General features: G+C 40.7%; 1 protein-coding gene across 1 annotated transcript; it reads right to left on the bottom strand.

Moving 5' to 3' along the window:
• Nucleotides 1–271: 271 nt before the first annotated feature.
• LOC107117602 (chromosome unknown open reading frame, human C3orf58) lies at nt 272–17,569 on the bottom strand. The gene is made up of 3 exons (XM_015419749.1): nt 16,693–17,569; nt 3,480–3,783; nt 272–2,860 (listed from the first exon to the last, which is right to left on the bottom strand). The coding sequence occupies exons 1-3, from the start codon at nt 17,344–17,346 to the stop codon at nt 2,529–2,531; spliced, it is 1,290 nt and encodes a 429-aa protein (XP_015275235.1). The 5' UTR covers nt 17,347–17,569; the 3' UTR covers nt 272–2,528.
• Between the last annotated feature and the right edge of the window lie 237 nt (nt 17,570–17,806).

Genomic DNA, 17,806 nt, shown 5'->3' with positions numbered 1-17,806 from the left:
TCAGTTTCTGCAAGAAATTACATGGAGGCACCCAATGTTATTGTTCTGTATTCCCTCAGTTTCTTGTATCAATGGCTGGACTTTTAGAAATAACTTCTTCCTATCCCCTTATTTAGAAATGTAAGGGCCTTATTATTACCTTGAAAAATAAACCTCTTTAATTACCATACAGTGTAAAAGTCCATTAAACATGAAGCCAAGATGAGGTTTTTAAAGTACTTTTTTATTAAGAGTCAAGAAGTTGTAAAAACAACCTTAGTATAAAGGCACAGGAGACAGTTTTGATAACCAAATTAAACAGTAACTTACAGTACAAAAGACAATTTTATGCACATACAAACCCCAAACATCTCATTCAAAAATATTCACCATTTGTGGGCAATGACTAAAAATATAAATTGTCCTTGTACAATAAATACTTGATAGGTGCAAATTGAAGAAAACTTATTGCTTTCCACATAGGTGTTTTCCCTGTAGACTGAGAATTATGGACTCCTTTTGTAGTTAGAATCCTGCTTATCAGCACATTTTCACGAGAAAACAATGAACTCCAACTCCAACCTCACAAGGAACATTTAGCAGTTGAATAACTGCCTCCATAGCTGGCAGTGTTTGTGGTGTTTAAAGCCTACAGCACTCCTACAGCAATCACACGTCTCATTCACCTAAAATAGTGGGTATTAAATTAATATTGTGTAAAACAAGGCCTTTTGTGGCAGGCTAGTGTTTAGTCTCACATTTAGGTTTTGCTCAAATACTTGAGCCAAGAAAGTCAACTTGAATCCTATATAAATACATATGGTAAAATCCAAAGAAAGTTAGGCAACCCTACACGCTTTCTGAAATAATCGAGATCTAATTATTTAAATCTGAATTATTTCAGAGGGACCCAAGCTTGCCTAAGAGGCTCTGGATTGTGCCCACAATACCTGAAATGAAAAGGTTTGTGCCACAGCAAGAAGTATTTCCCCCCCCCCTTTAGGAGACAGAGCCAAGTCCAACCCCAATAACTAAGGAAGCAATTCTGAGAGACTACTTGCAAAAAAAGCTGCTGAACGTTTTAACTACACAAGCTGAACAGAAGTGAATGAAAGTTTTGCCTTCTAAAAAAAGCCTTCTGTGATGTTCCATATTTTCAGAGATTTGAAACTGATTAGGTTTTTCGTTGTTCCCCAACTATTTTGTTTCAGCACCTGCTTTCACCTGTCCACTATACATTTTTCGGCACCGCAATGATCATTACAGCATGAACACTCGATCTTATTCCAGCTCAGAAAGATAATTTTGGCTTGCTGCCGCACTGCTGCTGCTGCAACCAAACTTTATTCAGGATCAAAATTTCACCATTCTAGCCTGGAAAACCTTTGCAGTTGTTACCATGCATAAAGAAAAGCAAGTTTCCGTGAAAGGATTTTGTTTTAGAACAGAGTCAATTTCTCATGCAACTTCTGAGCCATTTCAGGTACATAGTAACCATCACAAGATTGTTGAATTACAACTGAAAGACTTAAACACTGCATTGCAAATTCAACATAACTGTGAATAATGCAGAACAAATGCTAGCCTGCTAGGCATTTTCTCATTCTCATGTGGAGTTTAAGCTTAACTAGTAGCAAAATTTCTTCAAAGGAATAACCGCAAACCTGCTGAAATCTGAGTTGTCAGTGAGTTAGTGCCACTACAGTACATAATTTTGTTTAAATGACTAGAGACTGATACACAACCGTTTTCTTTGGTTTATGATTTACTATACTAGTAAAACTTGGTATTCATTTTAACTAGATGTATCCCCAAATTCCAAATTACCTTGGTTCAAAATTGGTCAGCGATTCCCTGCTGAATGGACATGATTACATATTGGAATAATGATAAAATTTTACACCAAACCAACTTGTGAAGCATTACCTGCAGCAGAATTACCAAGAATTCAGAAGTGTCTAGGTTATGTTCACACAATATTTAAGAATATGCTTATAAAAGCATTCTTAATAAGGCATACAAACAGTAAGAAACAGTGGAAACAACTGAACATTAGAATAAGCATAGGAATCCTGTACTCACAGTAAGTGCGGCACAGCATTTCATGAAAACCTATTAGTTTCAGGAATAATGAGCATATCAGGGCATACCAGCGTGTATGTAAGTGTCACTTTAGTTTGTCATAAGAATGAAAACAAAAATCTGAAAAGGACATCAGAAATAAGGCCTTTAAAACAGGCCAATATAACTTGACTTTCCAAGGGCATCAGTCTCAAAAAATGGTGGTAACTAACACACGCTGCGTTAAGTACTATTTCACATGCTAGTCAATATCTCAGTCTTCTCCCAGTCAGAAACAGCTCAAGTGTTACTGGGGTATGTAACTCTGTCAGCTTATACAAAATATCCTTTAAGTACCATAGTATACAGTTTATTCTCTTCTTCTGGCTGTTTGACCTTGTTTGACTTTCAGAACTCACTTGCCCATGTGTCTTGTCCCAGCATATTCACTGTCATAGTAAGATTTCTGACCATCCACCCACCATCAACTACCTCACATTGTTACTCAGTCGTCCAAGATATTCACGTAGTTCTTTTGCAGCTTGGAATCTACCGTATCGCTTCTTTGGATTGGCGCACTCATCCAGCAAGGCCTCAAGTCGACCATCTTTGGCAATTTCAGCTGGAGCATCATGAAGAAGTCCTCCAGAAGTGCCACGCCAGGTGGCGTGTCTTGATAAAAGGTTCTGGCAAATAGCATAGTAATTATGGTCCACAGTGACACGAGTGCACAAAATCTCCTTTGAGAAAGAGAGACAAGCTTCCTTATCACAGTCATCAAACTTGCTTTCATACCACACATCCCAGTTTTCAGGTTTATCTGTGAAATGGATAAAGAAAAGCGAAAACAGTTAAGGGTTGGAAAGCAAGATAATTCCCCGATTCTCATGATTTCACTGGTTTTAGAAGTCTTTAGATGGAATATCATAACATAATGCTTATAATGACCTCACAAGAGTCTTAGTTTTAATGCTGTCTGAATGACTGGTATGTGCCAGGACTAGTTTGTGATTGTTTATAAAAGTGACTGTAGGGACAATTAAAGCAAAAGCAGTTTAAGAGGACATAAGGAATCATGATTTTTAATGGCTAGACACACTCACATCACTTCGTAAAAGAGATATAACTAAGATTCTGAACTACCAGCGATGAGAAAGAATATCCAATAAGCTTGCTACAGAAACTTTAACAATGCTCTATTACATTTTTTGCATAGTAAGCAAATACCAAAAATCCAGTTCGGTTTTGTTTAAAGTGCTGATGTAATAATGAATCTTCCAGTTCTGACTTGTTTAGATAATTATATTTGCAAACTTGTACTTGTAGAACCAAATACTGCACTAGTGAACTGATCATTCCCACAGCACCAAAAAATGCCACAGCTTAAACTACTAAATGCAAATAAAGATCTGATGTAGTATGAACAGAAACCAACTTACTTTGTTTGATTAACCTTTTATCTGCTACCAAAACATTTTCAGCATCCACAATGATAACCTTCCCATCTCTAGGACCTACTGCAAAGTTGTCAAAGCTGACATCCAGGAGGTAGAGTGCAAATTCAAAGTCATTGTTTGTCAGCTGCTCTGCTATTTCCATTAACTGCCACGCCAGGTCCACTCGTTTTTCCCATGGGGCACTGAAGTAACTCCATAGTTCTTCTCCCACATAGTTTACAGCCACCATTCTTCCACATGCACCCAAATATTTTGCAAATGGCCAGCCCTCATCAGAGGGAAAACTCTGCAAAGGAAAAGACCTTTATTAATACTGAAATCAGAAGACCATTAACAAATAAGAACAATTTCACAATTTAAAGTAATGAGAATCAGAAACATTTTGTTATCTGAGGAAGAGTCCAGTTCTCTAGCTCTAAGGGATTCCACCAGTAACAGAGAAAAACCTCACCCCATTTTCTTATTTCCTCATCAAAATAATGCTGTTTGAATTTAAGCTGATCTTAAGCTATCCTTACTCCCTAACTTTATTGGCTATCAGGCCTAAAAAAATAATAACCTCAAATCACAAAATTAGAAGATACTGCATTTTCAATCAGCAACTATTTATATTCTTCCCAGTTTACCCTACGCTGTCAAAAGCTACAGCAACCTTAAGTTTATGTTTTCAGTACTACTAATGCCACAGAATAGGTTTTTGTTTCCAGAAAGCTTTCTGAACTCTTCAGTGCAAGTGAAGCCTGTTTCCAATTTGATAGGTCTGGGCTTTAGAAGAGATGCCAACCTGCATTCATTACTGTCACTATTGCAGACAATGCAGTATCTTTATTTGGCTGTTTGTTCAGAAGTGTCTGTTTAGCTGTCACTAAAGACCCTCACTCACTTTTTAATCTTCACTCATGGTAAGAGGGTTTTTAAAAAACTTTTATTCCACTGCATCCCAGAAAGAACTTCCAATTTTTTAAAAAAAGAAAGAAATACAGTATTTCCAATGTTTTACATTTTTACAAAAAATGCCCTTTGGCACTTCTCCATGTTAACATTTTCTCCCAGCAGTTCTTCTCCCAAGTGTATCCTCTCTCCTTATCCTTTTGATTATCATCGCAAGGCACGTTCTACTCAAATAGCAGACCTCACCACTCTTAGCAATTCTTCTACTGTCCTGATGGCTCCCCTCAGAAGGACCTATGCTGTAGTTATGCAAAAATCAGAAATTTTACATAGTTTTCAGAAGCCCTTAAATAAGTTGGGTATGATTTAGTGATTTTTATTGAGTAAAGAAAATAAAAGTACACCATGTTAATTTTATATGTAGTTGAAGTAGTCTGACTCTACACCGGAAGATCTGGACCAGGCGTTGCAAGCTGTGGCTGGTTGGCTTAAACTGAGCCGACTGAAATTGAATCCAACTAAGACGGAGGTCCTGTGCCTGAGTCGGGCCAGTCCTGGGGTAGGGATCCCACTCCCGACCTTCAATGGGGCACAACTGGTGCCAGCGTCGATGGTTATGAGTTTGGGAGTGATCTTGGATGCCTCCTTAACAATGGAGGCCCAAGAAGCAGCCACTGCCAAGTCAGCCTTTTATCACTTCTGGCTGATTAGGCAGTTGGTTCCCTTCCTTGAACACAACGACTCGGCAACAGTGATCCATGCGACGGTCACCTCGAGGCTGGACTACTGTAATGCTCTCTACATGGGGATGCCCTTGACTCAAATCCGGAAGCTACAACTAGTGCAGAATGCGGCAGCCAGGCTGCTGATGGGTATCCCCATGCGGGAGCACATCCAGCTTGTACTGAAGGCACTACACTGGTTGCAGATAGCATACTGGATTTTTATGAAATATCTGTAAGCTGCCCAGAGCCCACCTTGGCAGGAAAGGCTGGGTATAAATTAAATAAATAAATCTAAAAAAATATTAGGGAAAAGGGCAGCTTAGTAAGGATGCAAACAAACATTCATTGTTTGGATTCAGCTAATTCTGTTCATTAATGACTTTGTTTAGCTTTAATATTGTAATGGCAAGGGTCTGGGTTACCAACTGTACTGCTGTTTCCACTGGGAATTGTAATCGACATAATCCATATAAACATGGATTCCACATAATCCATATTATAAAAAAACAAATGCACACTCCCCCAGAGATGAGATTCCCAGAGAGTGTGCTTCTTACACAAGGGATCTTGCCCTCCAAATGTCCTACAGATCCCTTTTCTAGAAGCAATGAATTACAGGACCTTCTAGCACAGCGCACCATCATACAAGCAGGACTGAATTCTCACAGATTATATCCAAAGGTCTGTAGGCCTCACCTCTTTGCTAAATTGCAGACAGAGGGAGTCCCTGTTTTATAACCCCTGCAGAGAAGTTGCATGGAGGAATGAATTATAGCCATGTTTTCCCCAACAATAATTACTTTAAACAGCAAAAAGTATTACATGTTGCACATGGAGCTAGAGCCATTAATTTCTACACTTTTCTTCCAACTTTCACCTAACTTTCCCAGCATCCACCAAGGAACTGACAGACTTGTAGAAAATTCTGAGTTTCAAAGCACAGCAAGATCCATAGTTATCTGCTCTGCACATATTCTATACAAATACAACCACAGCCCCACATATGAGCAGGTAAACTTTGCATAATTGGACCTCAAGGGATACACCATGCAGATATTCTAATTAAAAATTACACTGTGTGGTAGGAATATTGGGTAACTAACTCTTTTCGTTAGATGAAGTGGTGTCATGCCTATCAGACATGTTATCTGCTGATTCTCAATCTCTACCCTGCCCCAAGGAATGATGGACACTACCCATTCATTGCATTCCAGTGGAAAAGAAACAGCATCAGCAAGTCATATGCCAAAGCCTCAAGGATTTCAGTATTTCAGAATGCTTCCAAAATGTCAGAAGCCGATTCAATCAGATTACCCATCTGAAGTTAAGCTAAAAGGCATATTTAGATTATATGTGAATTAATTGTATTCAGAATGCACACTTCTGTGCATATATGCTTCCTAGGGATAGCCATTATTAAAAACTCTGCAAGACTACCCCTCCCCCATCCTAAAGTAGTTGCCCTTCACTTATTGGCCAGAGGGTAGCATAAGTAATGGGCCTAGAAGCTGCTCGCCTAGAAATAATTATTTGCACCAGGTAAAGCTTGTTTATTATATCATTTGGGTGTTTGATCATGTAAACAAGTGTTCCTGGAACAAACAGGAAAGCAGTACAGAAGGAAACAGTCACAAGGTATGAGAATGGTAAGCAATAGTAAGGAACTAGAGTCTCATTTTAGTGGATTTTCATTTTAGACACATAAACTATCTTTGGACTAGAAATACCATAACAGCTGGAGAACTCTTCTTCCCTAGACTGATCTGTTACTTGTGCCGTTCTAGAGAACAGGAGAAACCACCACACCAAAGGCTTTTCTGCACACTCAATTTACTCCTGATTTTCTTTGCAGTTAATCCACAAACACTGGAACTGGTTTGTGCATGGTTCGTCCATACGTTTTGCCTTCCCTCTGCAACTTCATAGTTATGCTGTCATTTTGTTCCATATGTGCCTTAAATAACAAGGATTTTCAAGGGAGGGAACTGTCGTCATTGGTAGCATTGTAGCAAAAAAACCCTTTTATTTGCACATGCTTATATCAGTACAATGGCTGGACTTTTAAAAAGACTGAAAATGAACACAAGCTAAGGGATGAAGAGAAAGCGTGGGGCTCCACTGACGCATGCAAAGCTGCAGGGGGGAAGCTAGCATTTCCAGGGTGGGGGAGCTGTAGCTGGCTACTGGGGAGGGTTAATGGGAGTCCCCACCCATACCTTCCTAGAAAAAGAGCAGCTCTACCACCCATTTATGAACTATATGGGAAGTGCTATGTCACTTTTCTACTGGTACTGAAAGTGCCCCCCATGGACTCCACATTTTTAAAAATCACTACTAAAATATTCTTATATTAATACACCGTTATAATGATAGGTGTAGCAGGTTCTCCAAATTTCCACCTTTTTGAAAAAAAGAAAAAGTAAATCTCTAGCATAGAGTAAGTCTCTAGATACAAGGCATAAATCCATACGGGAAGGAGCAAGTGATTTACCATTTATTTTAAACAAAACCCTGAAATTCAGAGAACTGGCTAAACCAAAATATGTGGGTACATCTGGTGTGTGCATGTGAACGAGTTGTATTTTTTAAAATAAATAAATAAATAAAACGAAACCATTCATCTTCAGGACAGGGGGAGGACAGGAAGTGGTTTGATAAGAATGACAGTCTAATAATTGAAAAGCAGTCTGGAGGTGGGATAAAGAAAACTGACAGAAACATCATGCATAAAGAAAAAGACATCTGAAAATTGACTTCCAGAAAAAGATCAGGGTGAAAGTGGTCTAAAAGGAAAGGGGGGGAGCAGGGGGGGGGGATATAAAAACAGTAAAAAATTAAAGCACAAAAATGTGTGTGGAAATTGGGGGATAAACCAAAGCAGTATGGGGTCAGAACCAGTGGGGGGGGGGGACAATGGGGAAAAGCCACTGATACCTTCCATTTCACCCTTCTCTCAAAGAAATACACAAAGAGGTATTCAGAAGGGAGGAAACACACTCCTGGCACTTTGGTATGTTAATTCACTAGACTGTACTACTGAGTACCTCACATTCCTCGTGCCACATTCTGTGACAAATCCAGTGTAGGCCTACTGAGATGGTTATATCCTTCTCGGCTGTTTTGTGGTTCCCAGTATATTAATAAAGTACTGTTCCACACTGGACAAGTTTTACATAAATACGATTATGACTTCACCTATTATATCAAGGTATCAGTGTTTCAGAATGGTTCCAAAGCAACATGTATTACTGCTATTTTGTCAGTAGGGCTTAAACTCAGACAGTAACAATGAGTCAATATTGTCAATAGTTTGTGATTACATGGGATGCCGTGAAGTTAAACAGAAGAGCTAGGCATGAGTCACAGAGGATTAAATTAATATAGATGGAAAGCATTTATGCCACCTATATGGTCCTTCCTTGCAAGAATTTTTAAAATGCTATGATTCAGGGTATGCTTACAACTACTGCTAAAACACCCACAAGCAAAAGAATTATTCAATAGCTTATTACTCACAATGCATTAAAAGTATAGTGAAAGAGGACCATGTAATTCTGTCCTACAGCTGCAGCAATCACTATGATGGCTATCATCTATAACATCTACTATGACTTCACCCAGGAATTGAAACAAGGTTAAAATATGAAGATTAAAGTGATTTTTTAAACCTTCTATTATAGTAAAATTCAACAATGTTAGAAATACTCTATTTAAAAACTTAACCCAAAGTGCATTAAAACATGCCCTTCTAATCTAAGATCTATGTTGTTGTTCAGTCGCACAGTCGAGTCTGACTCTTCGCGACCCCATGGACCAGCTCCCGCCAGGCCCTCTTTGTCTCCCGCCGTCCTCTGAAGTTTGCTTAGTTTCATGTTCGTTGCATCTATGACACTGTCTAACCATCTCATCCTTTGCCGTCCCCGTCTTCTTTGACATTCAATCTTTCCCAGCATCAGGGTCTTCTCCAGTGAGTGATCTATGACCACCTGCTAAACAAAGGCTGCTTGTTATATAAAGTAATTAACAAATCTGCTTTTTGATATCAGTGCCCTCATGAAACTTAATGTCCAACAACATAATGGGTCTTCCTTACAAACAAGTGGCCTGACAAAAAAAGAACAGAAATGGTCAAACTGTGACTGGGAAGCTGCATGTGGCTTTTTCACACATATTCATCGGTCTTCCCTTCCCCAGCCAATGTTCCCCTCCCTGCATAGGCTTGAGGTAGGGGGGAAGCAGAGAAAGGAAACAACTTTAAATGTCTCAAAGCCCCCACCCACCCAATAGCTTGGAGAAGGCATTTGTCTCTTAAAATCCCTTCTCCAAGGCAAGCTGGTAGGCAAGGGTGGGGGTTGGAGAATGCATTTAAAGTTAAAATTGCTTTCTTTCCACCTCTCCCTTCCTCCCCATTTATTTGCTTTCTTTCCACCGTTCTCTCTCTTTCCCCCTTGCTCCCTCCCTCCTTCCCCTGTCTAGTTGCTTTCTTTCCCCCTCTTTCTTTTCCCTTTTCTTTCTCTTTCTCCCTTCCTTTCTCTCTTTCCCCCTCCCTCATCTGCTTTCTTTGTTTCTCTCTTTCTCTCCACCTCTTTCATTCTTTCTTTCCACCTCTCTCTGACAAATAAATATCATTAGCAAACAAATATCATTGGACAAATAAATATAATTATCAATATCTGTTTTTACCCCTTTTGTTTTTATTTTGGCAGTCTCAATTGATGTTAATAAAATCTAATTTGCATATTTTCCAATAAAGATGTGTGTGTAATATTTGTTCATGTCTTGCGGCTCTCAAACATCTGACGTTTATTCTATATGGCTCTTATGTTAAGCAAGTTTGGCCACCCCTGGTATAGAAGCAATCTGGAAATTGATATTTGGAATACCTGGTACAGACATCAAGTTGTACAAACATGGCAGAATTATTATTATGACTGGAGAGGCACCATCCTATGTTACCACTATCATCTACCACAATGATCTCCATTCCATCAGTATGGAGCTCCATATTCTGGGCTGCAAGTTCCTGTACAGCCATTATTTACATATTTTTGAATGGCCCGCTGCTACAGTTCACATGTCTCCTGCCTTGCTTTGTATGTACTCCAAGAAAAGCAACAGTATGTCAACACAAGATCACTTAGTGCTGGAGAGAATTTCACTAAGGCTTTGACTCTTAGATTGTTGCTTACTAGAGGGGCACTTTCACACACATTAAATAACAACTTTCAATGCACTTTGCAACTGAATTTTACTGTATGAAATGGCAAAATCCACTTGCAAGCAGTCACTGAAGTGGATTGAAACTGCATTATTTAGCATGTGCAAAAGTGCCCTAAATTTCAGTGGGTAGCCATGTTGGTCTGTAGTAGCTGACAAAGGAAGCTTTGACTCTCAGAGTCTCATGCCCTGAAAATCTTGTTGTTCTCTAAGGTGCTACTGGACTCATATCTAGCTGTTGCTTACTATGGTAGGGCTTAGTTAGTGGCTTGTGTCCTTAGCTCTCTTGGCCTGATTCCCATGGTCCAAGCCTTTACACCAGTGAGCCCGTAACTCTGGCTTCCCCTCTTCCTGTCGAATGTTTGCAGCTCCTATTCTTATAAATTACACTGTTCAAGTTCTCAAACTACTGATAGTTACACCAATGATCATCAAGAGCACTTTATGTCATTTAAAAAAACTCTATTCGTCCCTGCATATGGAGATTTCTTAGCGCTGACTTCTCAAACCAGTAACCATGTTCAAATAAATAGAAGTCCATTAATTTTGAATTTTCCCCTAATCTCTAAACTGCAGTGCTCTGAACAAGGGGGCCATGAGGAAAGGTTTGGATTAACCAGTACTCCCCAATAAGTAGCAACTCCTTAGCTGTACATTCATATACACCACCTTACAGAGTCACTTAGTTGATGCTTATATGAAGAAGCAAGTAAATTTCAGATAAATATTTTGAGTGCCTCTTAACTAGATAGTACATGTTTCTGTTTAAGAAACAGGTGAATTATAAAAACAAAAAATTAAAATGGTTTTGATAATTTAAAACTGTCTAGCTTGGCAGGCTGTAGGTTTGCTCAATACTGTGTGTATCCACCCAAGAAATGAGTGCCTGTGAAGTCCACTCTTAGCTATGAAATGAAGGGCACTTGGGTAATTTAATCTTGAAGCTAAACAGGGTTGGCCCTGGTTAGTACTTGGATGGGAGACCACCAAGGAAGTCCAGGGTTGCTACACAGAGGCAGGCAATAGCAAACCACCTCTCTTGCCCTGAAGACCCTAGGGAGTTGCCAGAAATTGGCTGCAACTCGATGGCACTTTCCATCACCAACCACCACATAATCTTGAAATACAGTTCCGCAAGGAAATGGTGTCTGCTGTAATCAGTATAGCAGTAGTTTCTGCTACTGCAGAATATCTTTTAGGCAGAGATCTATGAAAATACCTATTTTCATATATTTAACCAGTGAAAGATCAAAACAAGGAATCAATACTCCAGGACAAGGAAAACAAAGTTTGCCTTAAATATATTTTTGATTTCACAGTAGCGAAATCTTACTTAGAAGGTTTAAATCTCAGTTTGAATATGAATACATTTTCTTGCTATTCAACCAAATTTTCATTGCTCAGAAACAAGTAATCAGAATTGCTTTTCCACTATGACAGACTGCTATCAGATGAAGAATGACTGCACAGTGGATTAAACAAGCACAAGCAATTTTTTTTCAAACAGATCCACTAGCCCTTTAGACAAATGCTTTCAGCCTGACAAAGTAGGAATGAGCACAATAATTCTCTGCTGCAGAGAGTTGTATTTTATCTCAGTTTTAGATGATCTACGTTTGATTATTCACTGATTGTAGACCCTTGTGACAGACATTCCTGAATTATCGACTGGGACATATAGCAAATTCATCCATTAAACTACAAATTAACAGCTTTGACTGAAATAACTTTATACTGTATAACAATATAAGCAAGAGAGATCTATATAGGTACCGAGACTATTAAGGTTTAAGCAAATAGTTGAATTCCTGAAAATTTAAGAATATGGATGAAATGAATAGTTAGATATTCCTATAATAAAGCTTTTTTCCTATAGCATCTACAATCACTTCAAATGCAGGTCAAATTTAAATAATCTCAAAACTAGCTGAAATAAAGGCTGTGGTGGCAACGTACATTCTATAAACACTGCCACTTTACAAGTAATCCATGCTCAATACAGGCTCAAACTAAGCTTCCAATCTCAGACAGAAAGTCTTATAATCCAAGAATCACTATGATTTAGTGGATTATTCAAGACACATTTCCCATTATAAAATCAAAATTCAAGCTTTACAGTTACTGCCTATTCATATGTTATTTCAAAACCACCACCAATCTGTTAATGGAGCTGAATACAATTCACCCCCTTCCTCAGTCATGAACATCCTTATATAGTAATGTAAGGTCACTAGGATATTGGACTAGTTTTTTTCAAAAAGTTTTTTCATTACGATACATTGTATATACTACTATTAATCTGTACAGAGCAAAATCACCAACATTAGTTAATGGTTGTGGCAAATAGCACTGGGTTCTAAATTCATTAAAAGTATGTTTACTTGGGTCCTAAAACCAATTTGTTACAGGTCAGAAAACCACCTTGGAAAGCTTCAGAAACAAAGGTGGTAGAAGAAAAAAAACACCCGTATTAGATGTCAAGAACTGCCTCACTGTAATTTGGGCATCAGTTTTATGAATTTCACAACTACTCACAAACATAAGGAATCAGTATAGATAAAAACTCATTTCCTTCCTATAAAATGTGTCTGAAAATTCGTAGTTATGATGTACTGAAAGATAACAAATTATGTATGCAAGTTCATATAGCAACTGATACTCAGTAACAAAAGTCCAGAGGCAGCTTAAAGACTAACATTTATTTCAATATAAGCTTTTAGGAGCCACAGCTCACTTCAACAACAAGCCTACCAACTTTGATTCTAAAAAAAACAGAACAAAGGTCAAGCATGCAGACATGCTAAAGTATCTGAAACTTGATAACACAAAATCAGTCCAGCTGGGGAGACCATACCTGTTTATGTCAACAGCCTTTAAAGGATGGTTCAGATATTAGAAGTAGCACACTACTTGCCAGTTAACTAAAACTACAGAAGCACACATCCACTGAAGTTCATCCTTTTTATTCAGCAGAACCATTCATAGGCATGGAACTTCATAAAGAGTAAAGATCTGAGTGATAAGCATGAGGTACAATGATGGCTGCATCCAGAACACCATTTAATTATGAGACCAGCATTGCAGACAAGTACATCATTGCAAATATGTACATGGAGGTGAGGGACCTACACTTCATAGTGAATGTTTTAACAGACCAACACACAAAACATCTGCTCTTCTACTCAACCAAATTATTTTGCCAAGTTGAATTTAGAAAAGTTATGAAACTATAAATCATTAAAAATAACTTACCATCAGATTTCAGATCATTTCTATCTAATAGAAGACAGACAATTTGCTGGCTGTCAAATGGAATAGCTAAATGCTTTGATGGTTTTTAGTGGGAGATGGGGTCATGCACACAACATGAATCTATAAATAAGATTTTTAATTCATTTAGAAATTCTGTTTCAAATTACAGTACCCAGGTGTACTGCAGAAAGTATTCTGTTTAGATATGTTGTCGAAGGCTTTCACGGCCGGAGTTCATTGGTTGCTGTAGATTTTCCAGGTTGTGTGGCCGTGGTCTTGGGGACTGTAGAATGTGATGTTTTGCCAGTAGCTGTGACTGGCATCCTCAGAAGTATAACACAAAACGATGGAGTACTCCATCGTTTTGTGTTATACTTCTGAGGATGCCAGTCACAGCTACTGGCAAAACATCACATTCTACAGTCCCCAAGACCACGGCCACACAACCCGGAAAATCTACAGCAACTAATATTCTGTTTATACATGGAAAATCCAGAGTTGATCAACAAAGCTAGTTCAGTGAACTGGGACAAATCACAATCTGTTAGCCTACAGTACCTGATGGAGCTGATGCAAAAACTATTCCAATTAGTTTGTAGATAAAGCCTTCCAGAAATTATATCCATTCAAACTATACCAATCTATTTTGCTTGATACCGGATACAAAATGTCCAACTAGTTAATATTTCTGTTAACACGTTGTGTGCGCACTCTCTCCTTACAATACACGTTAACTTCAAAAACTTTAGTTTATTTCAACTAACATCACTTACATTACACATAACTGGAGCTAAGCAGTATCAGACTCTGTAATATTAATTCCCGGTCACTCTTCAAGCATATCAGCCAATACAGAATTTTTACACACAGAAAAGCATTCAGAAACTACATTAAACAGAAGACTGCAACTGAATCCACAACTGAAAACAGCCCTCCTGTCAGCTATGTTTGAAAAAACCTGACTTGATTTCAAATGGAGGACACTGCTTTAAGTAAAGTTAAAATTCACACACCAGCTGGTACATGTCAAATCACTAAGCAGTTCAACATAGCACCAGCTGTTTCAACAGTCCACTTGATCCTTGTTTGTCAACCATTCTAGCTTGTGGAAACAACTCAACAGTTTTTAAGCATCTTTATGCCCATCTGCAAACTTTAAGGGATATTTCCAGCATAAAACACAAATACAGAAATTGAGCATCAGAACTCGGGGCTGCTTGTCTTATTGAATCACTCAAGGAAATTTATTTACACTAGGTTATGCGATGCAATGTTGCAGCAACTAACCTTGTGGCTTTCCATACATTTATACCCTAACAGATTGCCATTTGGATTGATGAAAAACACAAAAACCTATACTTTTAATCTAATTATCCCATTCTGTATGTTCCAGTATACTATCAATCTCCAGCGCTTGTTCCTTTATGGGTGACCTTTAAACCAAAATATGTTATTTCACAACTTAACCTAATAGTGGGTTTGTGCTTTCATAAAAACCTTAATATAGAATTACTTTGAAGTGTAACTATGAGAGATCTGACAGATATTTTACAGTGGAGTTTTATTAGTATTATATCAAAATAATGTTAAATTTAGCAGCCTACCATGGTCTGTGTTGAGATCAAATTAAAGAATGCCTCAAATTTGAGTCAACAAAGTAAATATAGCAAGAAGCTTCTTGTCTTTAGTTACAGTGCCACCAAGCCTGCTACCTAAGAAACAACAGTTTCACCCACTATGGATTACTAGAAAGAACAGAAAGGTCACCAAAATACAACAGGTTTTCAGAGATCTGCCTCTACCTCTACCAAACTATAGTTACAAAATAAATACAGCAAATCAGAGGAAAATTCTTCAAAAATAGATCTATAGACATAAGCTTTCATGGGCTAGAATCCACTTTGATGCATACCTGAAGAAGTGGACTCTAGTAGACAAAAGCTTTAGCAGTCTTAAAGGTGCCCTTTATGGGTTTTTTTGCTGCAATACAATAACACAGCTACCAGATTTGAACCTACATACAGATCTCAATACTTCTCACGGATGATACAAAGTTACCCTAATCCCAACCATATTCAAGGAACTGAAGAATCTTTTGTAAGTACATCCCCTAAACAATCTGGCACCAAAATATTGAAAGCCATGCCTCTTTAGATGAGAGAAACAAGTTCTCTTTTACTTTTTACATGCCATTTGAAGAGGGCTGTAGCCTCCAAAACACTAAGCCTCCATCAATAATCTTAAAAGGGTCTACGGGATTTAGGTTCAAACAACATATATACCCAGCTTTGGCCTTTAGATTTTGTTTGTAGGCATTTCCAGAGACTCCACAGTCATACAACCGAAGATTGATTTTGGCAGTAAAATAGGCTGGTGTGCATATTCCTGCTTTAACTATAAGAGCCCTGTCGAAGAGGCTTTTTAAAAGCCAGACACTCCAGAACACAGCACAGTCCACAAGAGACTGCAATTGACAGTCTGATTTCAATAGATTCAGAGCAGATAATTGTAATGGGCTTTAAATCAGTCCTGAATCTATCAGAGCAAAGAAGTGGTGTTTAGTAAATACTGGCTTCTGAAGGTACCAGAGATAGGCAGCATAGGGATGAACTGCTTTTGGCTATGCAGCTAGTTAGGAAACAGCAAATTTCAATGAAAAGTGAGTGGGGAGTCTCTAAGGAGAAAAGCAGAAGTCCTGAGAAAGTGGGAAGAAGCACAATAGTACAAATTCCACATAAGCATGCTTTCAGTCCATAACGGCCTGAAGTGGCTACTTGCACACTCGCACGCATTAATGAGCAGAATGTTAGAGTCCTATCCCAAAGCACACATTAAAAGAAACCGCTGCTGGAACTGGGAAGAGACAAACGATGCACAGCTTTAAAGACAGTGGATTAAAAAAAGTTCACAGGTAAGTATGGCTTCTCCGTGCAAGAGCAGGTCCTGCTAAATCCTGGCTCTCAACAGCAGAAGGACGGTCCGAAGACCCCGACAGCGCTTAGGAAGGCAACTAGGGGGAACGGCCTGGGAGGCAGGCGGAGTGCTGAGCTAGATGAGCCGGGTGTCAGCCAGCAAACCAGGCTTCGCCTCCACAGGTGCCGCCACCTTACCTGAAGCACGAGGGGCTCCGGGTTGAAGGCCAGCGTGATGAGGAGCTGCATGCGCTCGGAGTCCTTGAGGTTGCGGAGCAGGAAGCTGCCCGAGTCCTTGGTCTCGGCGTAGCGGCGGACGAGGCGGTCGAGAAGGCGCTGCGAGGGGCAGTGCACGAGGTCCGACCAGCCCTCGACGACGTCGGGGGTGAGGAGCCGGACGTCGCCGTTGATGCTGGCGAACTCGGTGGCGTGGAGGGCCTGGAGGAGGTCGCAGCGTCCCCTGCCGGTGGCGCGCCGGCAGATCTTGGCGTCGATGTCGGCGAGCTCCCGCGCGGAGCCCAGGCGCTTGAGGACGACCCGGCGGCTGCCCTCGCGGGGCTCCCCGTAGCGCGCGAAGTACACGTTCTTGACGTTGAGGAAGTCCAGGAGGCGCAGGCGGCCCCAGCTCTCCAGCCGCAGCTGCCCGTTGAGGAACTTGCGGCACCAGCTGGTGCCCCAGCAGGCCGGGCACTTGTTCAGCTGCAGGAAGCGCCGCTCGGCCAGCTCGTTGCGCTGCAGCGAGGCCAGCAGCGAGGGCGAGTTGAGGGCCAGCGCCGCCGCCAGGATGCCCAGCACCGCCAGCTTCACGTAGCGGTAGAGCCGCCCCAACTTCAGCGACACCAGCCGGAGCATCGTCCGTCCGTCCGTCGCCGCGGGCCGGACCAGCCGGCGGGGGGACCCCCTCGCGGCCGCTTCGCCGCCTCACGCTCCGCACTCCCCGCGCTGCAGCTCCGGCACCGATAAACTCTCCACCGCGAGGCTCGCCGGATAAAAGGCACCCAAGTTACTGAGGGAGGGAGCGAACGAGGGGGGAAGGGGCGGTGCGGAGAACCCGCCGGACAGGATCGCCCCGCCCCCCTCGAGGGGAGGCGCTACGACGACAACCGCCGCCGCCGCCGCCGCCGCCGCCACATTGCTGGGGCCTCGCGCGCGGGCGCGCGCCTGTGAGGCTGCGAGAGGCGCCCGCGCGCTTTCGAACGGCTCCCGTGCCGACACCTGCGTGGAGGAGGGGCGGAGGGAGGGAATTAGCGTCTGAGGCACACCCAGCCCTGCGGTGACGACGAAGGTGTGGGTGGCAATGAGGCGGAGCCCG

Source organism: Gekko japonicus, unplaced genomic scaffold (assembly GCF_001447785.1).
Source record: "Gekko japonicus isolate JY-2015 unplaced genomic scaffold, Gekko_japonicus_V1.1 scaffold1968, whole genome shotgun sequence".
Lineage (NCBI taxonomy): Eukaryota > Metazoa > Chordata > Lepidosauria > Squamata > Gekkonidae > Gekko > Gekko japonicus.
This window is presented reverse-complemented; position numbering and strand designations above follow the sequence as displayed.